Source organism: Cavia porcellus, unplaced genomic scaffold, assembly GCF_034190915.1.
Source record: "Cavia porcellus strain 051 isolate PalLab524CR breed Dunkin Hartley unplaced genomic scaffold, mCavPor4.1 scaffold_6, whole genome shotgun sequence".
NCBI lineage: Eukaryota > Metazoa > Chordata > Mammalia > Rodentia > Caviidae > Cavia > Cavia porcellus.
The window spans coordinates 95,844,444-95,870,031 of NW_026947489.1; the positions used below are offsets into that span (position 1 = coordinate 95,844,444).

At 47.7% G+C, this 25,588-nt stretch overlaps 1 protein-coding gene across 2 annotated transcripts in view; it reads left to right on the forward strand.

Moving 5' to 3' along the window:
* Nucleotides 1-1,059: 1,059 nt before the first annotated feature.
* The window catches only part of Nmt1 (N-myristoyltransferase 1), a 29,663-nt gene continuing 5,134 nt past the window's right edge, over nt 1,060-25,588 (forward strand). Inside the window, exons 1-5 of one of the 2 annotated variants that reach the window (XM_003465732.5) lie at nt 1,060-1,257; nt 15,484-15,592; nt 19,707-19,851; nt 23,277-23,395; nt 24,665-24,756. In XM_003465732.5, coding sequence (XP_003465780.1) covers nt 1,127-1,257; nt 15,484-15,592; nt 19,707-19,851; nt 23,277-23,395; nt 24,665-24,756 — 596 coding nt within the window. In that variant the 5' untranslated portion in view covers nt 1,060-1,126. Of the gene's footprint in view, nt 1,258-14,340; nt 14,360-15,483; nt 15,593-19,706; nt 19,852-23,276; nt 23,396-24,664; nt 24,757-25,588 lie in introns of those variants that run through there. The other variant, XM_063251752.1, reaches the window with a different exon arrangement.

A 25,588-nucleotide genomic window follows, 5' to 3' on the forward strand; every position in this document is an offset into this window, starting at 1 on the left:
GCTGTTTGATTTGGTTTTCTTTCCCTGAGTCAAATGGGAACTGTTTCTTCCTACCCTATCCTTCCCATGTAAAGTTCCCCAAAGGCAAAGTTCACTTCCCTTTTGGCCACATAGCTCTCTTAAACCGTGCTTTGCTCACCACCCACCACACCCAGCAGAGAATAGGAAATCTCCAAGGATGGGAACCTTGTCTTTGGGTTGTCTTTTCACACCTCAAGTGAGATTACTCAGTGAGGGTGAGGGGACTCCAAGGGACTGAAGCATTCAATAAGGTCAAAAATAGAAAAAAAAAAAAAAAAAAAGATTACAGTGTAGCAGGTACCTTCTAAATTAACAGATCTCCTTAGGTGGTGCTTGAGTCAGACAATAGGACGTTAGTGGTTGTAAAACCAGAGTCACTCAGAGGAACTGAGGGACTTGTATACTGACTTTGCCACCTTCTCGCTGTGTGCCTGTGCTTTACTAACCTGCTAGGCCACACATTGTAGTCTGTGAAATGGGATCAAATTCTAGGCTTGCGAGCACAGAACGAGAACAGACACGAAGTCCTTCCCTGGAGCCTGCACGCACGCGCTCACGGAGGGGCCGTCGCGAAGCAAAAGGAGCCGCGGGCACAACGAGCTTGGGGAGCCTGGTAACTGGAGGCCGAGGCGCAGCGATATTCAGGCCTAGGGGGTGCACACCTTCCCGGAGGCCAAGGCCATCCAGGGGCCCGCTGAGGAAGACAGGGGGCTTAAATTCTCACAGAGTACCCGGGATGGTAACGGTCCTTAAAAGCAGCTCATAACGGCTCCTCTGAGGCCCGGGGAGGGCAAGGGGCAGGTTCAAGACAACAGACTTTGGACCCTCCACACCTTCAACCCGAAGCCAACACATACTACAATTCCCGGCAAGCTGCTGGGCTGGGGGCATCTTCCCCCAAAGGTGGGCCGCACATGGTGCTTCTGGGGAGTTCGCCTGGCCGCGTAGCCTTCTGGGTATTGTAGTCCACCTTTTTCGGGTTTTCAGGAATGGGCGGCTCTTTAGCACTAGAAAACTACAACACCCAGAATACAGCGCAAGCCGGGCTGGTCCAATAGGAGCGCCCCTTATAACGGGGCGCGGAGCCCGGCGCTGGCAGCTCAAGATGGCGGGTGAGAGTGAGGCAGCAGTGAAACCGCCGGCACCTCCGCGGCCGCAGATGATGGAAGGCAATGGGAACAGCCACGAGCACTGCAGTGACTGTGAGAACGAGGAGGACAACAGCTACATCCGAGGGTAACGAGATCCTCGAATTCCACTCTCCGTCCAGCTCCCACAGCCTGGGTCTCGGGGTGTGGGGAAGTCATTGAGAGCTTAGTTTAGCTCCACCCCCGTATTCTTATTGGCTAAGACATTAGGATCCTGCTCAGCGATTGGTTGGTGCCTTTGTCATTTGCGAAGGGGGGGTGCTTGGTATATTAAGGGCCGGAGACATTCAATACTTTATCATATAGAAGTTCTTATGTGTGGTGTTCAACTCGTGTTCTTCAGACCTGTTCGGGGGAAGAGCATGTTGAACGATGGTTTTTGGTGGCACTACATGGGCAATCTAGTAACTACAGTCCAGGAGAACGTTACATACGGAGGTGTTGTATGAACAACGTGACTAGCAATAAATGAATAATAAAACATTTCCCTGTAGTTTACTTTCAATAAGGAGATTCACCAGGCTATACAAACCATGTATGCAATTATGTTGTAAAGTATCACAGAGAATCCCAAAATACAAACTCACCTTATAAACAGTGTAATTAACCGAATGATAATGTTTTGGTTTATGCATTGTTGTATCTAATAATCCATAAGTTTCTTGAACAATATGTAATTAGGTCTTGGAGCATCTTCCTCTGTTAACTTTGCGAAACGTTCAAGAAGTTGATCTGGGCTGGGGATTTAGCTCAGTGGCATAAGCGCCTGCCTTGCAAGCAGGCGGTCGTGGGTTCGATCCCCGGTACCGATAAAAAGGAAAAAGACCAAAAAAAAAAAAAAAAAAAAGTTAATCTATGCTTCTTGGATAGCATGTAATACTTGTGGGTTTAATACTGCATATCTTGCACTTTAGGGACTTGCCATTAGAAACGACTGTTATTTGTAACCCGGCTCGAAAAACTGCATCAGATCTTGGAGTATTACTTTTTTTTTTTCCAAGTCAGTGTTAGCTTTTGTAAGACATTTTAACGTTCATCCTCATATTGTTCCTATATAGTGCGTTCTCTTGCTCTTTGTCTGTGCTTACATGTATATTTTTAAACAGAAAGCTGTGAGTTACTGAATTTGTGGCAGTCTGATTGTTATAGCCACCTTGTTGATGGCACTAACTGCCAACTCAGCCTACTCCAGCCCTAGGTAAAAAAGAGGTAAAGGTAGAATATTGACGTTTTTGGATAAACTTTTATTTTTATTTTGCTACCTTGTAGAGATGGGAAAGAAAAGCCTTACTTAAGTGGTTAATAATCTGCTTGTGGTCAGTTTTAAAGGATCTAGCATATTCTTCAAACAGGGTGAAAAATCATAAGAATGTAGCAGAAAAAGGAAGCTTACCATATTTGGTCTTTATAACTGTTCTAACTCAACAGATACAGTGTAACAGAAGCCTTGTTTTGAAGTTCAATATTCCTAGGAAGAGAGAGCTGAGAAAGAGAAAGTAGCAACTGGTGGAAGGGAAGGACAGCCCACTGGGGTAGATATACACATCATAGATGAGAATTGTTGAAGGTGAAAGTCATTTCAGAAGTGAAAGTATGGGTTTTTCTTTGCTCTTTATGTAATTGCTTTTATTTTTCTCTCTAAATTGTTGGCCTGATTAGTGTTTGTGGCTCTTTAACAGGTTTTATTCCCTGTGAATTACTTTATGAAACTGCCCTGGGAGGTTCTGTGACTTAGTGGTAGATTATGCACTTAGCACTTGGAGGGGCAGGGATCATAGCTCAGCAGTAGGTCTGGTGCTTGCCTTAAAGGCACAAGGTCCTGGGTTTGAGCCCCAGCACTATAAAAACAAAGCAGACAAATAAAGAAAGAAAAAAAAAAACAGTTATCAGAAAGTTCTTTGTAGTACAACAATATTTTTTTTTTGTCTTTTTCCTTTTTTATCGGTACCGGGGATTGAACTCATGACTACCTGCTTGCAAGGCAGGCGCTTATGCCGCTGAACTAAATCCCCAGCCCCCAGTACAACAATATTGAGTCCTATCCTAGATCCCTGATCTCCCAAATGAGTGTACAGCGGAGGTTAAAAAAAAAAAAAAAAGACAAATCATATGATTTTTAGGGCTCCAGGAGGGTCAAAACCCTTTTAATTAAGCTCGAGGCTTCGAGGGAAAAGACCAAAGATTTTCTGGGTCAGTTCACTTGTATTAGGACCAAAGGCAAAGGGCAGAGAAACTGAGGAAAGTGCAGGCAATGAGCAGAACCTTGGGAGTTACTTCAGGGACATCTCCAAGTAATGAATCAAGTCAATTCAGTAGCACTGTCTTATCATGAAGACATGGTAGAAGTGAGACTGTAGGAGTAATCTTTGCAGCTGCAGTCTCTACCTAGTTAATTGGGGTTGGAGCCAAGTGTCCACAGCTGTGGCCTTATCTTGCCCTTTGAGGTATCTCTCGAATCACAGGCCACTACAGGCCTTAGCCAGGACCAGTGATTCATAGAGGTTCACTTACTATGAATCAGCTCCTGTCGCCAGGCAAGGGGCCTAGCTAGGCCTAGGACAGACTCACAGATAAACATAGAAAGCCAATTAGTAAAATTTAAATCCTGCTCAGAGCCTCGCTTTGTAGTGGTCTCCAACACAACAATAAAGTGAAAACCAAAATACAAAGCAAAACAAAGCCTTGGAAGTAATCTGTTATTGTTACTGCATGAGATTATGCTTAGGATGAACCTGTCACATTTACAGAGCTGTGAACAGGAGTTTGGAGGTGGCAGGAGGAAAGCAGAGCCCAATCTGAAGGAGAGAGTCAGATTCTGGGATGGGATTGACATTTTCCTACTCACATTCAAAGAAACCAGTTTTGGGAAGAAGCAGCATGGAACTTTGAGAAGTCTGGACCCTGGTGTCAAGGCCTGATTCTGACACTCATTAGTCCTGTGACCTTGGGAAAGTGACTCACCCTAGAGCATAGAGCACAGATTAAATGAGAGAAGCATCTGGAATACAGCTTCCCCCTCCTGTTCTTCCAGTTTTCTGTAATCTTCCCCAGTCCGCCCTCTGCTCTTGTCACATACTGTATCTTTATTATTTATTTATTTATTTTTGTACCAAGGATTGAACTCATGATCTTACACTTACCAGGCAGGCATTTGAAACACTGGGTTAAATCTCCAGCCCCACAAACTGTATTTTTGTAGTTTGGGTCTTTCTTTTTTTTTTTTTTTTTTGAGACTGGATCTCACTGCATAGTACAGACTGGCCTTGAACTCACTGTGTAGCTCAAACAGACCTTGGACTCACAGTAATCCTCCTGCCTCAGCCTCCTGAGTGCTGTGGTTATAGGTGTGTGTTACCATATGTGGTTTTATGGCGTTTCTTATAGCAATAGTTAAATAGCACATCTGATAATTTTATTTACTATGTCCAGACCCTACCTCACTTTGACCATTATATGCATGAGCACAGGGATTGTCTTCAGTGCCTGGTGCTTATAGATAGGAACGAGTATTTGTTGGATAAAATGAATGACATGTTAAGGTGCTTACCCCTGTGTTAGAGTTTCATTTCCCTTTACTGAGTGCAAGAAGGATGTCAGATTTTTCTTTTTTTCTTTGAGATAGTGTCTCACTGTGTAGTTCATCCTGGCCTTGAGTTTACTGTGTAGTCCAGGCTGGCCTCAGACTTGTGGTGATCCTTTTGCCTCAGCCTCTTGAGTGCTGGGATAACAGGCATGTGCCACCATGCCCGACCAGATTTTTCTTATGTATACCTTCTTTTCATAGCAGTATATAATTTTTGTGAATTGCCTACAGAAATCAAGCAATTTCTAGTTTGTTGTGGAAGTCCAAAATTTTTTTTCTTCATCTTCTTGAAATGTTTTTGTCTTTACTTAATGTTACTTGACATGTTTTCAAAAATCACATAAGAATGGAAGGGGCGAAGGATATAGCTCAGCAGTACAGTGCCCTGCCTGGCAAGTGTGAGGTCCTGAGTTTGATTCCTGGTTAAGAAAAACTGAAGGCAGGTGTGGTATCATGCACCTGTAATTGCAGTATTCAGGAGGCCGAGGCAGGAAGATTGCTATGAGTTCCAGGTCAGCCTGGGAAACATAGGAAAACCCTGTCTTAAAAAAAAAAAAAAATGATGCCAGGCATGGTGGCTCATATCTGTAATCCCAGCACTCACGAGGCTGAGGTGGGAGGATCATTGTGAGTTCGAGACATGCCTGGGCTACAAAGTGAGCTCAAGGCCAGCCTGAACTGCACAGGGAGACCTCGTCTCAAAAAAGACAAAAAACAAACAAAAAAAATTGAATGGCACTTTTTCCTTTGTATGCTAATGGTTCTAAAATGCAACACACAATAGAAGTTTTGGTAGTTAAAGCTAACACTTTCTCTTAGGCCTCTCAGGATGGGTTTAGAGTGCTTTACACTAATGAAGTGATGCCCTAACTTAATAAGAGTCTGTGTTGGTTATATATGTTTGTGTGTGTTTACTTTTTGATGTTTGCAGTCAGTATGTTTCTTCCATAGTTAACTATAAACATTTGGTGAGTATAAAACTTCATATAAATGTATATAAATATATATGTACATAGGCGTATGAACACATGTGTGTGTGCTTATCTATGATAAATCACAAATGTGCAAATCTGTCCATGGTGTATACATCTGATCCAGGCTGTGTGTATCTGTCTAGTTTTTGTCGTTTTGTTTCATTTATTTTGACACTGAGTGTTGGATCCAAGGTGTTCTCGCCCAGCTGCTTCCCCAGCCCTTGGTTACTTGTTACTCCAAGACAGGGTTTACTGGGTCGCTGTGTTGTGGGGAGGCCCAGTGTAACAGTCCTACATCAGCCTGGGTTGGGAGCGCATGCCAGCATGTCCAGTGCTTTTGTCTAGTGTTTTTCTGTGAATTATTTTAACACACACACACACACACACACACACACACACACACACACACACTTGTACTTGCCTAGCATGCATAAGATCCTGGGTTTGAGATCCTGGGTTTCCTTCCTATGAAGGAAACAGACTTGAAAAGAGGTCGATGTTTGCTCTCTAGTTTACTTGCTTGACATATATTACCTTGAACAGTTGAAAGGGAAGATAATCTTCCAGCTGCATCCCTCTGCAGTTTCTGATTTGCACATATGGTTTAATTTGCCTTTTCCCCGCCTTGGTCCTTTAAGACTGGGTCTGGAAGTGTTTCAGAAGGACCGCACATTCTCAGGACTCTCGAGTGCTGGGGTTACAGGATGCACCGCCACGCCCGGCTCAGTTTTCCTTTTGGGGGCACAGTATGAGGGATGGAACGTCTTGGAGAGCTGGGCTATATGCTGGGCAACTGCTCTGCCACAGCGCTACGTCTTCTGCATCCCTACTTTTTTTTTTTTTTAGTTAGGGTTAGTGTTTTCCAAGAAGTGTTACTTAGGAATAATCCTCAAGATCTAGCAGTGGATTTTAATTTTAAGTTTGTCAGCTCTGGAAGGAGAAAGCATTAGGTTGTTGTTCCTCACCAACTTTGGGGCTCACTCTACAGTGTTGTAGATGTGGGTATGGTGCTGCTAGGCATGGGCCAGGAGCGTTTTGACCAGGCAGTCTCTTCTCCTTCCCACTCACCTCCTCCATGGAGCATCTTAGTATTGTTTTTACCAGTACTGGGGATGGAACCCAAGATCTTTTCACTCAGCTACATCCCCAGCCCTTTTTTCATTTTTTATTTTGAGCCACTCATTAAGTGGTTGAATTGCTCAGGCTGGGCTTGAACTTGGTGAGCCACCTGCCTCAGCCTCTTGAAGTGCTGGACTACACGCCCTGTAGCACCACATCCTCCTTAACCTGGGTTCTTAGAAGTCTCATTTCTGGGGATGGAGATAGGGCTCAGTGGTAGAGAGTTTGCCTAGCATGCACGGGCCCTGAGTTCAATCCTCAGAACCACCACCACAAAAAAAAAAAAAAGTCTCATTTCCCATTTGCAAATGTCCTCACCTATTGAATGTCTTTAAAGGCATATAATTCTGAATGTGAATTCCATAAGGCTGCCCTTCTTTGCTTTTGTTTTCTTCAGATTCTCCAAGAGTGATATTTGATGGCTGTGACTACAGTAACTGCATTCAGCCTTTGGAAAGGAGAAATTTTCTTTGGTCCCTTTTTCTTCATTTTTGCCTACAACTTTTGGTTTTTCAGAACTAATTCAAAGCAGAGATGAAAAGAGAAACTTCATCACTGATATCAAATAAGTTTTCTAATTTTGTGTCCCAATTAAGTAGTAATTAAAAAGGAAACTAATGAAGAGCTGCTTCAAAGAGAAGAGACTGGAATGCAATCAGTAAAACCCAGCTTGTCTCAGGGAGCTGCTACTCAGGGCAGCGGCTGAGTTGTGCTGATTTCCTCACTGTTAACTGATGCGTGCAACTTTCCTGAGCGGGCTGCTGGCCCTGTCCCTTTGAGTCTGAAGTTGTAACTTCAGAGTGTCTTCTTCAGCTCCTTCTGGCTTTTAAAATCTGATGTTTCTACTCCTTAAGCCTCTCTTCTAATTCCTCAAGGTGTCCTTGGGGTGGCTACACAGAAAATACAGGGCTCCCTATTGAGAACTGCGCTCAGATTCCTCCACAAGGTCAGTCCTTGCTTCCTGTGTTTCCAGTGACGGTGACAGAGGCAGCTGTGGCTTGGGAACTGTGCCCTCCCACTGCTCTCAGCGTGGCGTGGGTCACCTCATCCCTGATCCCACTCACACAGGCTTGGTTTCTGTGGTGAGCCCTCGCCCTGTAGGCAAGCAGCCCCCTGCTCTCTTTCAACAGCTCGAGGGCCCCATCTTGAGCTTGCTGGATGTCTTCCCTACTGAGTTGCCTTCTGCATCCCTCCTGAAGCTGTGGCAGTGTGAGTCCTGGTTCCCGTTCTGTCCAGCAGCCTGTGGACATTTCTGTGGGGATAGCAGGCCCCTCAAGCTTCTTCACAGAGCAGCACCTGCCAGGATGTGCTGTGGCTGCCGGCATTCTGCCTCAGTTTCCCAGTGTGCTGTGATACAGACCTGCCCGACCAGGCCCAGGGAAAAGTACTGTTCGTGCTTTGTGAAGAGCATTTCATTTGACCTTGGAGTCACCTGCCCACAGTCCGGGTTACCAGACTGAATTTCCATGTGTTCCGGTTACCACCAGTCATGACACTGCTCTTGTCAGCACCGCAGACCTGTGGCCCACCTGACAGGACGCCAAGGCGAGCAGCGGGTGCTGGCCAGAGCGGCTGCATCCCCTGGCACAGGCCACCATGCTTTCTGAGGCTTCCCAGTGGCCCGGACGGCAGAACTGCAGTGCCTTGTCTTCCCCACATTAAGGGTTCACCAGCAGGCTTTTTAAAAAAAATCTAAATAGTGATTGGTGAGAATGTGCAGGTTTGAGGTATTGGGTCAAATGGTCATGGGCCACAGCATGTGGAGCACAGGTGGCTTGACTGGTTCCCTCATGTGGCTTCTTGCTGGTATCCCGGAAACGTCCCTTCATTCTGGACTCTGGTTTTCTGAGGAGTAGTGAGATCCCTGGTAACTGTCTGCCTCAAAAGTAAATGATTTTGCAAAAGGAAATCTGATGTCATGTCTAGAAGTGGAATTAGAAGTTGAGGTTTATTTTAGTGAATTTCTCTGGACAATTCAAATGTTTAGCACCAAGATTTCCGCCCCTTTTTTGAGACAAGTTCTCACTGTAGTTCAGGCTAGTTTTGAACTCACTATTTAGCCAAGGCTGGCTTGAACTTGGACCAGCCTCAGCCTCCCCAATGTGGGCATTACATGTGTGCTCCATGACAGCGGGTTTACCACAGTGTTTAAAAGTAGAAAACAAGCTGGGGATTTAGCTCAGTGGCATAAGCACCTGTCTTGCAAGCAGGCAGTTGTGAGTTTGATCCCCAGTACAGATTTTTAAAAAAAAAGTGATGTAAAGTAGAAAACAAGGGACCAGAAGTTGTAAGTTTTATTTTTTGCACTTTTTTTCCTTTGATCCTATATGTCTGTGGTCTGTTTAAGGTATTGACAAGGTCAGAATAGTTATAGTAGAGCTTTTTTGCTTTAGCTCTTCTAAAAACAGGGCAGACTTGAGAAGGGAGAGACAGGAAGGAATTTGAACTCTGGAAGCTGTGGCAGGCAAATTGTGAGTTCAAGGCCAGCCTGAGCTACACTGCAGAGTTGCAGGCTGGTTTGGACTACAGAGAGAGCAGCTTTCAAGAAAGAAGAAATTTGACACCCCCAAGGAACCCCCACTTAAGCTGTTCAGGGGTTGAACCCAGGGAACCAGAAGCAACATTACCAGCACCATTTACTTATTTTGAGACCAGGTCTTGCTGAGTTGCCCAGGCTGGCCACCTTAGTAGCTGGGGTCATAAGTATCCAGAAAGTCAGTAATTTCAAATCTCAGCCAGCAGCCCCATAGAGTACGGCATCTCCCTTTCCTGCTGAGAGTATGAATGCAGATGTCTTGTGCAGACAGAAGGAAAGATCTGATCTCTTTGGGGCTGAGCTTTTCAGAGTTTTGTTTTAGGCTCGTAGGCCTAGAAAGTGTCCTTCAAGCATGTAATGGTCAAACTCATGATTGTATGCTGAGTAAAAATGGAGGGCTCAGAAAAACAGTTGTCTAAGATGTGGTCTCTGCCCTCAAAGGGGTTTTTATTTTTATTTTTTTTTTTATCGGTACTGGGGATTGAACTCACGACTGCCTGCTTGCAAGGCAGGTTCTTATGCCACTGAGCTAAATCCGCAGCCCCTGGTTTTATTTTTAGTAGTGGGTCTGTACTGAACTTCTTTTTAGGCCTCTTTTAATTATATATATATATATTATTTTGTTTGTTTGTTTTGTTTTGTTTTGTTTTTTAAACTGGGAATTGAACTCATGACCTCGTATTTGCCAGGTAGGTGCTTATATTGCTGAGCTAAATCCCCAGTCTAATTTTATTTATATTTTGAGGTATCTCACTAAATTTCCCTGGCTAATATGAATTTGTGGTCATCCTGTCTCAGCCTTCCAAGTAGTGGTATTGCAGGCATGGGATGTGAGTGCACGTGGGTTTGTTACTGAGAGTGTACCCTGGGCCTAATGGCCGGCAGAGTTCCCCCACTGAGTTACATCCCTAATAAGTTATTTTGCTGCAGTTGAGAGAGAAGGAGAGAGAGTGAAGCAGAGAGAGCCCTTCATTGGGGGCACAGGGTGGGGCGCTGCCGGAGACTGCAAGGCCCCTCAAAAAGGGAAGCTGGAAGGGTTTTTATGGAATTGCCTGGGGGTAGGGCACTTGGGTGGTTGTAGAGTCTGGGGATTGGAGAGGGCTCCACCTAGAAGAAAAGGGAACAGGAGGTTTTTTTCTGGAACTAGGAAAACAGCACAGAAGTTGCTTCTGGGGAGAAAAATTGTCCCTGGGCCAGTGCCCAGTTGGGTTGATGTCATGGTGGAGATCATTAAGCCCCAGGCTGGCAAAATCTATCAATCCCCACCCTTCCCGCTCTTTTCCAGCTTTTTGTTGTTATTTATTTTTGGTGTTTCGAGAAAAAGTAGGCTACCCTCGAACTCTTGACCTCCCGTCTCAGCCACCCAAGTTCTAGGAATACAGGTGTGAACTACCACTTGGCTCTTCTCTCTTATTTTGAGATGGGGAGGACCTGTAGCGTTGTTCAGGCTGGCCTCAAACTTGTGACCCTCTGTGTCAGCACTGCATACCCCCTGAATGAGAGCTAGAAACTAGAGGCAGTCCTCTGGGTTGCAGTGTTGCTCCTGCCACATGGGGAGATGCCAGTCCGAGGCCTGCTGATGCCATGATATGCTTCTGCCTGGTGTGGTGGTGGTGGACACTCTAGTGCTGGGGAGGCTGAGGGGAGAGAACACCGTGAGTTCAGACCCAGGCTGGAACACACAGTGAGACCCTGTCTGGAAAAACCAAAGCAAGAGTAGTCTTCTAGCTTTGGAGACTGCTCAAAGCACAAGGGGCACAACCAGCAGTTGGGAGGGTGTGCAGATGTGTGGCTGTCCCAAGAGCCTAGTTGTTAGTTGGTGGCCACCTGCCTCACCTGGTTTCCTCCTGCGCTGTAACAGGCTGACCTGGGTTCGGAGTCCTTCATGCCAGCCTCGCCCACACTGCACTAATTGATCTCATACCTGGGTCCTGACTGCGACTGTGCGCCTACCATGGTCCACTGCGGTGCTGATGTTGGAACTTAGAATCATGGGCCTTTTTTTTCTTTTTTCTTCTCATTTTTTTTTTTTTTTTTTTTTGTCTTTTTCTTTTTTATTGGTACCGGGGATCGAACTCACGACTGCCTGCTTGCGAGGCAGGCGCTTATGCCACTGAGCTAACTTCCTAGCCCCCATAACCTTTTTTTCCCCCGTGTGGTGCAGAGGAAGAGCCCTCTGCTGCGGCCTCTGTTCTGAGACGAGGCTGAGCTCGAACTCGGGAGCCTCCTGATTCAAGCTTTTTTTTTTTTCTTGATTAGTCTTCTTTTTTCTTTTCAGTATCAGGAATCAAACTCATAACTTTGCACTTACCAGGCAGACACTAGTGTTGCTGAATTAACCCCCTCCCTTTTTAAAGGAAGGAAAAATTTATGTAGCTTACAATTTTTGGAGTTTCAGTCTACACTCAGCTTATTGGTTACCATTTTCGTTGTTCCTGAATCTGTCACTACTCATTTGTCTGTCTTTGCTTGGTCATTGGTAACTTGACCTGATCAATTTGTATTAGAGTGCAAATTTCAAAATTTCCCAAAAAAAACTTCACCTCATCTTGTGCTCTTTGTTTTGTTTTTGTTTTTTAAAGATACATATAGCCTGTATATAGTCCAGGCTGGCTTTGAACTCTCTATATAGTTGAGGGTGGCCTTGAACTTGTGGTGATCCTCCTGCCTCAGCCTTCAGAGTGCTGGGATTACAAGTATGCACCACCACGCCTTGCTTGCTCTTTATTTTGGAATCCAGTAGAACAAATAGACTTGTACTGTGGTCTCTGGTTCTGGCCAGCCTCTGAAGACTATCAGGGTGACTGGCTGAGATCTCTTGAGAGGCTGTGTTGCTATGTGCTGAGTTCTAGGATGCTCACCAGGAACTTCAAGACACTCTACTCTTTTCTTTTCTTCTCTCCTCTCCCCTCCTGTCCTGTCCTGTCCTCTCCTCTCTGCTTCTCTTTTTTATATCTCTGTAGAGACAGACATCTCACTGTGTTGCTCAGGCAGGCCTGACCTAGTCTTGAGGGGTCCTCTTGCCTTAGACTTCTGAGGGCTGTGACCTCAGGTGCATAAAGTCTCAGGTCTCTTTTAAAAAAGATGCAAAAGGCTGGGGATATAGCTCAGTGGCACAGCACTTGCCTGGCAAGGGCAAGGCCATGAGTTCAATCTCAAAAAAAAAAAAGATGCAAAGGCCAGGAGTGGTGGTGCACCTCTATAATCCCAGCACTCTAAAAGACAAAAGAATCTCCAGTACTGATAAAAATAAATAAATAAATAAATAAAAGACAAAAGAAACAGAAAAAAATGACAAGGCCTGGCGAGTTAAGTCTGTCCCCGTAGTCAGTCACTCAGGAGGCCGAGCCAGGTTCCCACGTGAACTTGGAGCCTGACCTGAGCATCACAAGCATAGCAAGACATCATCTCCAGGAAGAGCCAAGTCTTGGTGGATTAGCCTGGCTTTGGTGGTGCTTAGCTTTTCTCCAGATCCCAGTTGAGGCCATTTTGTGATTTTAGCTTGCTGGGTTGCCTCTTTGTGTTCAGCCTGGCCTTGAACTCACTGTGTAGTCCAAAATGGTTTAAGCTGAGGGGCTGGGGATCTAGCTCAATGGCATAAGCACTTGCCTTGCAAGCAGGCAGTCGTGAGTTTGATCCCCGGTACCGATAAAAAGAAAAAAAAAGACAAAATGGCTTAAGCTGTTAGTGATCCTCCTCCTGGTGGACCACCACATCCAGCTCATCAGTCTGTTTTTAATCCTTACCACACCGTGCATGATCCTGGGCCTGAAGTGAAAATGTCTCCTAGTATGACAATCATGTATAGTTTTGACAGCTATTGGTAGGTCTGTGGGTCGTTAGGAAAGAAAAGTTATCTCAGCCTGGGGCCTACTCCTTGCCAAGGTCCTGGGTCTCTGTTTCTAAGCAGGTGATTGTTCTCCCTTAAGAGGTCCCAGGTGACCTCCAAGTACCTTGAGTCTCATTAACAGCACTCGCAGATTACGTGGAAGCCCTTATACTGGACCAAGGGAGCCCCAGCCTTTACTAGAGAGAGCTCCCTGGCTTCACCACCTTTTCCCAGCACCCTAAGTCATATGTGCCAGGAGTAGGAAGGCATGACTCTGAAGGCATTTTTAAAAAGTACATGGCAAGTTCTGGGAGAGTGCTTGTATGCCCTAGATTCATCCTCAGGGTGGCAAAAAAAAAAAAAAAAGGCAAGCTGGACATGGTAGTGTCTACCTGTGATCCCAGTACTTGGGAGGATTGTGAGTTCAAGGCCATTCCTAAGCACACAGCAAGTCTGAGACCAGCCAGAACTACGTAGGAAAACCTGTCCCTATGGGAAACAAACCTGTAGCAGTGGGTGTGTTGTTGTGTATAGTAAGTTTACTAAAGGTCACAGACAGCATCAGGAATAAGCAGAAGGTCGAAGGAGGGCTAGAAAAAAACTCAGTAACTCAAGGTTGGACACCACTGACCCAAGACACCTTCCGTGGCTTCTCTCTGAGGGCAGCAGTCTGCTGACCTCCTAAGCTTCAGCGGGTGAGCTTCAGGGTGGGTGGATGGGGAGAAGGCAGTGGTGACTCACACAATGTCTCTGTCCTAGGGTTATGGAAGCCTGGGTAGCCTCTGGGTAGTGTGGTGCTTATGGCTGAATGAGAGGAAGGGAGTAACTCGGCTCCTTTGTGTCTAACTGTACTGCTGCTCCCTGAGAGCCCTCGTCCTGGGAAATCTTTGAAGGGAGCTAAGGAAGTCCCATCTTCTAGAGCAGCTTCCAGCCAGATGGGACATGGGCCCCACCTGCTCGAGGCAAGGGACCCCTCACCCTGACTTGTCTCTACGGTCCAGGGAGCCGAGTCTGTTCTCTGAAGACATTTGATGCACCATTTGGGCGTGGAAGCAGGCTCTGGTCACCAAGTATGGTCAACACCAGTATTTCGACGGCTTCCTTGCTGGCTGAGCTTCTGCCTGCCTGCTTCTGCTGATGTCTCCCAAGGTCTGTGGGCTGCTGATGCCTCTGATGTCTGTGAGGCCTCTGGGCCATGGGGCAATAAAGTCCCTTGGCTCGTGGTCCCATGAGGTCTCCTACAGTTTGGTAAAGTCCTCTTGTCTTGGCTCAGCTCAGCTTAGCAGACGTTACAGTCCAGTGGGCCAGAATAACTCAGGTTCTTGTGTGTGATAAGGAAGAATGGCCAGGTGTGGGCCTCATGGTGCGTAGTAAGTCTGCTGGAGAGTGCATGGTGGCAGCAGGACTGGCAGGAAGGTGAAGTGGGGAAAAGGGGGAAGTATGTGATTTTAGATTACCCATTCCTCACCCTCGGGGATGGAGCCCAGGCCTTGCATATGCTTCTGTACCCCTGACTCTAGTGTGGCTGAGGGACCTCTGCTGCGTGGTCAGAGGAAAGTCCCTTTGGCACCTGTCCACTCTTGCATGTCTGTGTCTCCTCCTGACAGGAGCTGCCAGGGCTGAGATTTTATCTTCTCGGGACTTGAGTGCTGTGCTCAAGTTGATGCTGTTCTCAGGCCTGCAGGCCACATTGGGGGGTCCCTGCCGACGGGCCATTGTGGACCCAGGTCACAGAAACATGGGCCTGCTGTTGCCCATGCTTCAGGTCAAGCTGGAGAAATGGGAGACTTAGTGCATTTCGGGGAGGCAGGGCAGAGCTATGTGGTGATGTGGCTAAGCTGGATTGAGTCTGTTTCTCCCAAGAGCCCTCACCCAGAATTTGGGAGGCTGAAGCCCATGGCTATCACCCTTTGAACACAGGGCTTAGGGAAGTGGCAGTGGTACAGATGCCCTTGGTCAGCTGTCATTTACCTTGGTGTCATCAGCCCAACAGTCTACAGAAAACAAGCAGAGAAAGTCAGCAAGGGTGGAAGAGGCCTTGGAGGCAGAGGCCAGGCCTCACACAGCGCCCACCCTGGGAGTAGAGGGTAGCTCCACAGGAGAGCCATGCTCACCGGTGTCCTCCAAATGCCCCTCTAGCACCCGAGCCTCTAGGCTGTTCTGAAGCCAGCAGGCCTGATGAGGGATGGCTGCTCCACAGAAAGCCCTTTGTCCCGTAGCTCAAAGCAAATGACTTTTAAAAACCACACATCAGAGTTTACTTTGTCTTGCAGTGGTTTGAGTCCAGCCAATGACACTGGAGCCAAAAAGAAGAAAAAGAAACAAAAGAAGAAGAAAGAAAAAGCCAGTGAGACAGAGTCAGCCCAGGATCAGCCTGTGAAGGTAACAAGGAGGCTGTGTTCTCTGTGGCTGTTTCCTGAGCAGAGCGTGTGGGGTAATGTAGAGGCAGCCCCTCCTGATGCTGCTGCAGGACGGGAGAGATCCCAGTGCTGAGCCCTGCTGCCCTGCACTGAGGTGAAGAAATTGCTCTCTGTCCCCTAAAAGACCCAGCAATTGGGACACCCGGGCACAGTGCATCGTCCTGCGTATGCACAAGGCCAGTCTCTGTGGGTGCAGATGGTGACAGCCGTTTTTCCCAGAGCGCTGTTCTTGGTCCTCTCTGCCTTGTTCCCCACTGCTGTGTGTAGAAAAGCTCTGTGCTCTTCTGCTTCTCCTTTTTCTCCTTTCTCTTCCTCCTTTTATGGTACAGGGATTGAACCCAGGGCTTCATACATGGTAGGAAAGTACTCTACCAGTAAGCAACATCCTCACTCCTTTTTATGTTGAGATAGCATCTTGGGAAGTTACCTAGGCTAGTCTGGAACTTGTGATCCTCCTGCCTCAGCCTCCCAGAGTGCTGGGATTACAGGTATGTGCTATCACGCCGAACTAGCCCTCTTTCTGAAGGTAGATCTTTGCCTATCTGCAATCATTTCCTCAACTGCTGTAGTCATTGTCATGAAAACCAGAAGTTCCCAGGGTCCTGGAGCAGACAAGCCAAGACCAGTGCACTGACCTAAAACCAAGAGGTCTAGTATGGGTGGTTTTGTTCCTTAAGAAACAATATTGCGGGTCTGGGGATTTAGCTCAGCGGCATAAGCGCCTGCCTTGCAAGCAGGCAGTCCTGAGTTCAATCCCCGGTACCGATAAAAAAGAAAAAGACAAAAATAAAAAAAAAAAGAAAAAGAAACTATTGCAGGCTGGGCATGGGCGTGGTGGTACACATCTATAATCCCAGCACTTGGGAGGCTGAGGCAGGATGATTGTTGCAAGTTCAAGACTAACTTGGGCTACAAAGTGAGCTCAAGGACAGCCTGAACTGCATAGTGAGACCCTGTCTCAAAAAGACAAAAAGAAAAAAAAAAAAAGAGAGTGAGAGACAACACTGGAAGGAAAGCTTTTATTTCAGGCTACATGATGTCCTCTTCAAGGTAGGCCCAGGAACATGTTGCCAGCCTAGCCATGTCCCCTTCTAGAATCATATCAGAAGCAGTTTGCAGTGGGTTCATGCTGTGCTTTATGCCTCAGATTTTTGTCCCGGGTTGGATCTTCTGCCTGAGGTAGCCTCGGGTAATTTCTTTTTTTTTTTTTTTTTCTTTTTCTTTTTTGTACTGGGGAATTGAACTCACAACCTTGTGCTTGCCAGGAAGGTACTGTGCCATTGAACTATATCCCCAGCAGTAATTCTATTTCTGATACCAAACCCATTGTGGAAAACTCGTCATACTTGTTGACCATGGGTTAGCTGCACTCTTGCCAGGCTAGACCTCATCGAAACTAGCCCTAAAACTCCACTGTTTCGCACGCAGACTGGGGTTGTTGTCACACATGAGCGAGGTAATTGCCAAGGCTTCTAGTCATGAATTCTCGCCCAGTTCTTGGCTGTAGGGGATGTTCATGGGAGGATTGGAGCTCAAGCCTAACTTTGAAATTATTTTATTTTTTAGCGCTAGGGTCGGAACTCGGCTCTGTACAAGCTAAGCCTGTACTGTGTTACTGAGTCTTGTCCCAGCAGTATATTTTTACCCAAACACCACTCACACAGCAGCTCTTCTGCTTTCTTCTTCTTCTTTTTTTTTTTTCAAATTCTTTATCAGAGTGGCAGCACTCATTGTGGAGAGTATGATTTGTAAAAACAGCATGAAGAGGAAGAAGAAAATCACTTGTATGGGTTTATACTCCTCGATGTGTGTCACTGGGGATGGACCAGGGCCTTGCACGCACACGCTCGTCCAGCGCCCACCCCTGCCCAGCGGCCCTGGCCCCTGTTCGCTTTCCCTGAGGTGGAGTGGAACTGTCCTTACCTTATGCCTGTGTAAGACCCAGGAGCCAAGAATGAGGAGGGAGTTCATAAAGAAAAAATACTCCTGTTTAATTGACAAGTAAGCAAAAGGATGCTAGAAACCAACATGAAAGACACAAAAATTAAAACATTTTTCTCTCCTAGATTAACAGCCATGAAAGTTTGGTACACATAACAGCCAAGGTCTGAGAAATAGATTTTTTTTCCCTGTGGTATTCATTGGATTATTTGATATTCTCCATTTAGAGAGCAAGATAATGACACATTTTATAATTTGAAACACACATATTCTTTGACCCAGCCTCTTTCTTAAACTTTACCCTACATAAATACATAACTGAGGGAACAAAACTAGAAATACAAGAAAATTCACTGCTCCGTTGTTCGTAAAAATAAACAACAGAACCACCAGGACGCCTGTCAGCAGCAGGCCAGTCTGTGCATGAGCACGGGTTGTTCAAAGAAGCTGCACTGTGCCCTCATTTGGGAGAGTCTAAGGCTCAGTAGTTTTGTTTTGTTTTGTTTTGAGACAGGGTTTCACTGTGCAATACAGGCTGGCCTTGAATTCACACTTTAGCCCAGGTTGGCCTCAAACTCACAGTGATTCTCCTGCCTCAGGCTTCTGTGTGCTGGGATTACAGGCCTGGTAACACAGTGTCTTTTTTTTTTTTTTTTTCCCCCCAGTACCAGGAATGGAACTCAGGACCTTATGCTCGCCAAGTAAATGCTTATGCCGCTAAGCACACTGTCTTTTTAAAGGCAGTGCTGGGATTGAACTGAGCCTCCCCCCTGCCAAGCACATGCTCTGTCATTGAGCTATACCCCATCCCTTTCTAACATAACATCTTCATCTTGCTAAATTGCTCAGGCAGGGCCTAGCATGGTGGTGCACACTTGTAATCCCAGCACTTGAGAGACTGAGGCAGGAAGATCCTGTGAGTTCAAGACCACCCTGAACTATTTTTGAGACCCCCCAACTAAAAAAAAAAAAAAATTAATTAAAAACTAACTTGCTCAGGCTGGCCTTGAACTTAGGGCCCTTGTGCCTTAGTCTCCCAAGTAACTGGATTACAGGCATGTACCATGGTGCCTAGTTTAAGACTTGACAGTTTTTGTTTCTGTTTTCCTGTACTGGGAATTGAAGCCAGGGAGTGCTAAGATATATATGTCTCAGCTTACTCCCTAGGGTTTTTTGTGTTCTGTTCTGTTCTGTTTTGTTTTGTTTTACAATGCTGAGGGTTGAACCCAGGACCTTGTACATGCTAGGTAAGTTCTGTACCACTGAGTTATACCTTTGGCTTCTCCAGCACTTTTATTTTTTAATTTGATACATGGTCTTGCTGAGTTGCCCAGGCCAGCTTTGAACTCGTAATCCCCTCCTAGTTTGGCCTCCTAAGTACATGGAATTACAGATTTACACCATCACACACAGCTAAAATTTAGTTTGTAAAGCATAGGTTGTAGGATATCATATAACCCAGTTTTGGTTTTGGTGTGTGAGCACTTGGAATTTTCATTCAAAAAGGTCTGGAATTATATCTGTCTCTTCTTACCTTCTTAGATTGACTGCAGGTGACAAGAATTGTATTTGAAGCCAGGTGTGCTAGCACCTACCTGCTGTCCCAGTACTTAGGAGACTGAGGCAGGAGAATTGCTACAAGTTCGAGGCTAGGCTGGGCTACATAGTGAGTCCAAGGCCAGTATGGACTACGTAGTAAAACTCAGAAAAGAAAGAAATTATATTTGTTAATTTTTTTTTTTTTTTTCTTTTTCCTTTTTATCGGTACCAGGGATCGAACTCACGACTGCCTGCTTTCAAGGCAGGCGCTTATGCCACTGAGCTAAATCCCCAGCCCCAAGAAATTATATTTGATGGATTAGATTGTTAGGGTTACTTTCTTGTGTGTTCTTACACATTTCTGCATTGTTTGAAAATTTGCCCTGAGCATGTGTTATTTTTGTTATCAAACAACAAAGCCTTAAGGAGAGAAAACCACAGATGTTAGTCTTGAGCGGTAATGTACTGGACCTGTGATTAGGACGGGGACCCTCATCTCTTCTTTGAGTTGATGCTTCTTTCCCAAGCTCAGTGAGTAAGTAGAAGTCTTACTAATACAGTGGACCTTTTTTTCCCCCCAATTTTGTCTTCCCCAGATGAACTCTTTGCCAGCAGAAAGGATCCAGGAAATACAGAAGGCCATTGAGCTGTTTTCAGTAGGCCAGGGACCTGCCAAAACCATGGAGGAGGCCAGCAAACGAAGCTACCAGTTCTGGGATACGCAACCTGTCCCCAAACTGGGTATGTGTTCGCCCTGGTGAGAGGGAGGCATGTGTCTGCCTGTGAGGGCTCCAGTGCTGAGCCACAAGAGGCCAGGAGAGGCCTGTAGATCCTTGGCGGTGGTGTAGTTTTTCGGTTTGGGGTGTTATTTTTTTTTTTTTTTTTAGGGTTTTTTGGTTTTGGTTTTGGTTTTTTTTTTTTTTTTTTTTTTTTTTTTTTGGTCTTTTTAAGACAGGGTCTCGCTATGCAGTTCAGGCTGGCCTTGGGCTCACTTTTTAGCCCAGGCTGGTGTCTGATTTGCAACAATCCTCCTACTTTAGCCTCCCAAGTGCTGGGATGACAGAAGTGTACCACCATGCCCGGCTTTGGTGGTGGTTTTAGTGTGGCTAGATTCCCAGAGGCAGATAGGAAACTTGTTCAGAGAGGTCATCGTTCGCAACAGCACACACTTCGAGCATGTGACTGCTCTGAGACCCTCAGTCCACAGGGAAGAGCAGTGGACTGCTCCTGTGGGACGAGGCTGTCTTCTGCTTAACATTCTAGATGGCCTCCTTCATCTTGCAGTGTGTGATCCTGGGCTGGGCACATCCCGGCCTCCTCCCACTTCCAGCTGACACACAAAGCAGTGTGACATTGTACCCTGCTTCTGGAGTATAGGATTCAGCAGCAGCCTGGGAAAGGTGTGCTGGATCCATAAAGGGCTTCGGGGTGCCTAACAGGACTGAACTGCAAGTGACAGGATATTTCTGGGCCCATTAAGCACTCAGTCCTAGTTTCCCTTGTGGCCTGGAGAGTTTCGGAAGTCTGTTCTGATGCCCAGTGTAGGCAACTGTTGGGTTGCTGATGGCTATGCTTCCCACCAGAAACAGAGTGAGACCTGGCCGGGCCGGGCAGGCCAAGCCAGAGATCAAGCAGAGAAGGCAGCAGTGCCAGGGGGAGTCTCCACAGAGATTTCTTCTGCCGCATTTGAACAGGTGTCCTTCAGGTCACCATGGGTTACTATCAGAGGAGACTGAGTCAGAAATGCATCAACTGTCCCAGACATCACAGCTAGCGCACTGTGGGTGTCAGGTCTTCCCTTGAGGTTGTCTGGCTGACGGGAAGCTACATCACAAGAGTATTACATGGTATCTCACTAGACCAGGGTAAGATTAAAATTCACAGTTTGAAGTGTAGGTTCCCTTGAGTGTTTTTGCTTTTGCATCATTGTGAAGTCGAAAGATCCTAAGCTGGGGACAGTCAGGATGGGAGTGGCGCAAGAGTACGCAAACCTCCCTGCTGCAGACCTTCGAGAGGCCCTGTGGTGGAGTGGATGCAGACTACCAGTCCATTGAGACCAAGAGAGGGATGCAGGCCTCTGCCAAGGGTGTGCATGGGCCTGGATGCCAGAACCCCTATCCACATGGCCCAGCAAGGCCTCCATAGGCCTTGGGCCCCAGGGCTGCTGTCTCTGGGGCAAGGCATCAGGAAGCAATGTTTTATCACTGGCACTAGCCCAGGCCTGTGGGCTGCTGTGGCAGCTGCCCCACCTTGTGAGTTTGCAGACCACTTTAGGGTTTCAGCAAGCAGATGGTCTTGCTCTGGTCTTCACAGAGGCAGACTGGGACCAGCAGACTTCTGTGCCTCTTCAGGCTCATAACTGCCTGCCTGGACGTGGAGAGGTCTGCAGTTTGGTTCTTGGCAGGCTGACGAGCAGACTGTACAGTTGCTCATGGTCTGGGGCTGCTGTGCAGCCTGTGGTGGGGACACTGGTAGTGAGGTGGCCTGCAGAAAGTCCTGTCTCTGGGATGGAGCACTGCTGTGGCCTGCAGCTGGCCCTAATCTTTCCACCTGTCAGGAGCTGTTGCCTGTGAAATCAAGGGTCCTGTGGCTGGGGATTTAGCTCAGCAGCATAAGCGACTACCGTGCAAGCAGGCAGTCGTGAGTTCGATCCCCGGTACCGATAAAAAGGAAAAAACAAAAACAAAAAAAAACAAACAAACAAAAAAAGAAATCAAGGGTCCTGGTTCATAGCACCCCACCTTCATGGGAAAGTTCTAATTCAGTGTTTATCTGTGTAATAGTTGTGTGGCCCAAAGGAACTTGCATCCCCCTCTCCAGATCATGACATTCTTTCCCTGTTGTACAAGAAAGCAGAAATTTGTTGTAGCCTTAGCTTGGCCACCTTGGAGTAGTTTAAAACAGTCACCACGGGGAGGACAAGAGCTCACCCTTGCCTTGTTTTGCAGTGGATCGGAGAGAGAAGCTTCACCACTCTCCTTGTCTCCACTGTCCACTTTGGGCTGATTTCCCAGTCCCTTCATGGATGCACTGCCATGCCTGGTTTGGGGTCTTTGATGATGGAGGGTAGAAAATTGTAGGGAAAGCTGTACAGCAGGAGACCCACTGAAAGCCGGGGTTTCTTAACTCAAGCAAGTGCCAGGCACCTTGGGATACCTGAATTCTTGGTATGTCCTTGTAGGGCCACCTGCCACCCCTGCACTGCTGTGATACTCAAGAGCCCTGGCCACTAGAAGGTGGGCCATTGCCCAGAGCGGGACACTCCTAAGTGGGGCACGGTTTGGAAGGAACAGCCAGAAGCCAGGCTGCGGGGCCTAGTAAGAGGTCTAAGTAGAACACTTCTTGACTCTGTCCATTGCAAGATGAGCTGGCTGTGCTGCTTGGTGTTCCTTGAAATTGGCTGCCTTGCCAGAGCTACTTCTCACAGGAGCATTGAAGGAAGGCACTGTATGTGTGTCAATAGCTGACAGCACTCACTGGTGCTCCATGTGAAATGCAGACCTGAAGATGTCACCCTGCTATCCATTCCCTGCAGATAAGCTGGCCTCTGAGAATTCACCCTCCTGGTTTCCTCCGTGCAGTTCCCACTCTGCTCCCGGCCTCCACACTCATGGGGATGGGTGAGCTAGCTGGGGAGTGGCCTTCCCGGCAGCTCCCTACAGGCAGTGACTCAGCCCAAAGGCACTTGTGGCCTCTGAACGCTCAGGGACACACTGCTGGAAGCCAGGCTGATGGGGCCAGGATTGTGCCTGGTGCCAGGAAGAGGCCAGCGCATTGTGCTTACTGTTGACGGCCTTGTTGGTACTACTCAGACCCACCGGGGTTGGCAGCCTGCCCACGGCATGACAGCATTTTTCACAGTCCCTGGAAGGCAGACAGCCAGAGGGGAGAGATCAGTGACTGCCACTTGGGAAGCCAGGGGAGACTTAGAAGGAGTCCCAGGAATGAGCCTCCTTGGATACAGTGATGGTCCTGAGGTCTCACCATGCATTGGTGCTCAGCTGAGGGACAAAAGGGAGCAGGAGAATGAATGGGCTGCCAAGCACAGAGTGTTCTTGGGCTATGGGCTCCTGGGGACAAGAGGAACTCCCCCTGGTCAGGCTTTGAGCTGAATGCCTCCTCCTCCCTAGAGCAAGCAAAAGGCTTATGGCTGGGTTCTTTTCCAGGTGAAGTGGTGAACACCCATGGTCCTGTGGAACCTGACAAAGACCATGTCCGCCAGGAGCCCTACACCCTGCCCCAGGGCTTCACCTGGGACGCCTTGGACCTGGGCGACCGGGGAGTGGTGAGTAGGCCCAGCAGCCGATGTTGCCTGGGGCTACCTTGGACCCTCTGAAGACAGTGCTAGTCCTTTCTGGGAGGCTGAGAGGACCCAGTTGCTCCTGATATGGATACCTTTTGTCATCATTCTTCCTGGATTGACTCACCAGGCCTTCATACTGAGCTCCGTCTCCAGTCCAGATATGGTCTTGCTAGGTTACTGAGTTACCCAGCAGGGTGTGAACTTGGGTCCTGGCCCTCCAGCTTTAGTCCCAGAGCGATGACACCACAGGCATGCATGTGCCACCTGGCCTCCGCGGTCAGTGGTCAGTGGGATGCACTCTCCTCACGCACTCTTTTTTTTTTTCCTCCTCCTTGTCTACCAGCTAACTAATAAGCTGAGGCTGTTACTTGGGGTCCTTCCCCGCTTCCACCATGGCCTCCTTCTTCTGACAAAAGGGATTTGTTTTCCCTACAAAGAATGATGAAAATGTAAACAGAGTTTTTAGAGTCAGGCCTTGCTGTGCTGCCCGGACTGTTCACAGGTGCCCCTACCACACACACAGTCTTGGCACCTGACTAGCATCCCACTCCCCCGCTCCTCCATCCTGCCTCAGCCTCCCCAGTGCTGAAACCATACAAGACTCATGAACAGATTTCTTTTATGTTGATAATGCTGTGGTACAGACCCAGGGCCTTACCATTGTGCTATTCGCCCAGCCCATGAGCAAAATGTTTTAATAGTAAACTTGGCCTAGCAGACAGAGGTGGCTGGGAAGGTAGAAAAATGTTGAAAGGCCTTTATCTGGGCCAGGAGATAAAAACCAGACATGATGAGCCAGGCGAGGTGGCTCACACCTGTAATCCTAGCACTTGGGAAGCTGAGGCAGGAGGATCGTTGTGAGTTCGAGACCAGCCTGAACTGCATAGACGGACCCTGTCTTAAAAAGACAGGAAAAAAACCAAAACAAAACAGACATGGGGAGGCCAAGCAATGGCAGGTCTCCCCTCAAGCATCTCAAGAGCAGCTCACAGAGGGTTCCACTGTGACAGCTGGCTCGGCTGCCACTGGCTCTGCTGTCATCCATGACTCTACCTGCTGCTGGCTCAGTTTCCCTGCAGAGCCAAGTTCTTATTCCAAAATGGCCTCTGCCAGTGGGAGGACAGGGTTTGTGTGTGCAGAAGGAGTGCTCAGTGGCTTACTCCAAGTTTCTGTAAAGCTGAGAGCTGCAAGGCACTGGAGTTGGACCCCACCTAGCTGAGTCCCCCCAGTGAGCACCCCATCTCTCCATAGCTGAAAGAGCTGTATACCCTGCTGAACGAGAACTACGTGGAAGACGACGACAATATGTTCCGATTTGATTACTCCCCAGAGTTCCTTCTGTGGTGAGTGGTGAGGCTTTCTCCTGGGTGTTTGGTTGCTTGTTTAATGTAGAAACAGTGGAAAGTTATTTCTTGTGGTTCTGGAAACTGTGAAGTCCTGGGTGAAGGCAGGAATGGAGTCCATGGAGGCCTGGCCCTGATCCCAGGATAATGTGTGTGGGGCAAGGTCTGGGGATGTCACCACCGCCTGTCACTGCTAGCCCAGGGTCTCTGAGAGCTCTGTGGAGCTCATAGCAGGAGTCAGCACCTGTGCCCAGCCAGGAGCCAGCTGGAGCTTCGAGGGAGTACAGTGCTGAGCTCGTGCATCCATAGCTGCCCGGCTTTCAATGGTGCTAGAACAGGCTCTTACTTCAGACTGTCTGCCTAGGGAGCCCTTGGCAGAGCTGACCCCACTGCACAGCAGAGCATCTGCTAGGTGGGAAGGGAGGGCAGGAGGGTTTGCAGGCTGACAGGAGGGTCCCTCTGTGTGTGCTCTCCATGGTCGTGCAGCTATGTGGCAATGGCTTTGTGTGACTGAGACCTCTGCCTGCCTGGGCCACATTTCATAGCCAGGAAGATACAGCCAGGCTGGCAGGGAGCGGGAGGATGAGCCAGCAGAGAGACTCCCAACAGAGCAGCAGGTACATCACAGCTCTGGGGCACAGTCGGCCCAGCCATGAGACCTGACCCTTTGAGCCTGAGGCCCGTCCTCTAGGCCACACTGGCAGGTACATGCAGATGGTTGCATGTGATGTCTGCAGAGCAGGCCTCAGATGGGGTGGGTGAGCAGAAATGGGGAGCTGTGCCTCCACCCATGTGTCCAGGAAGTCTCAGCCCCTCATCCCGGGGCAGGCAT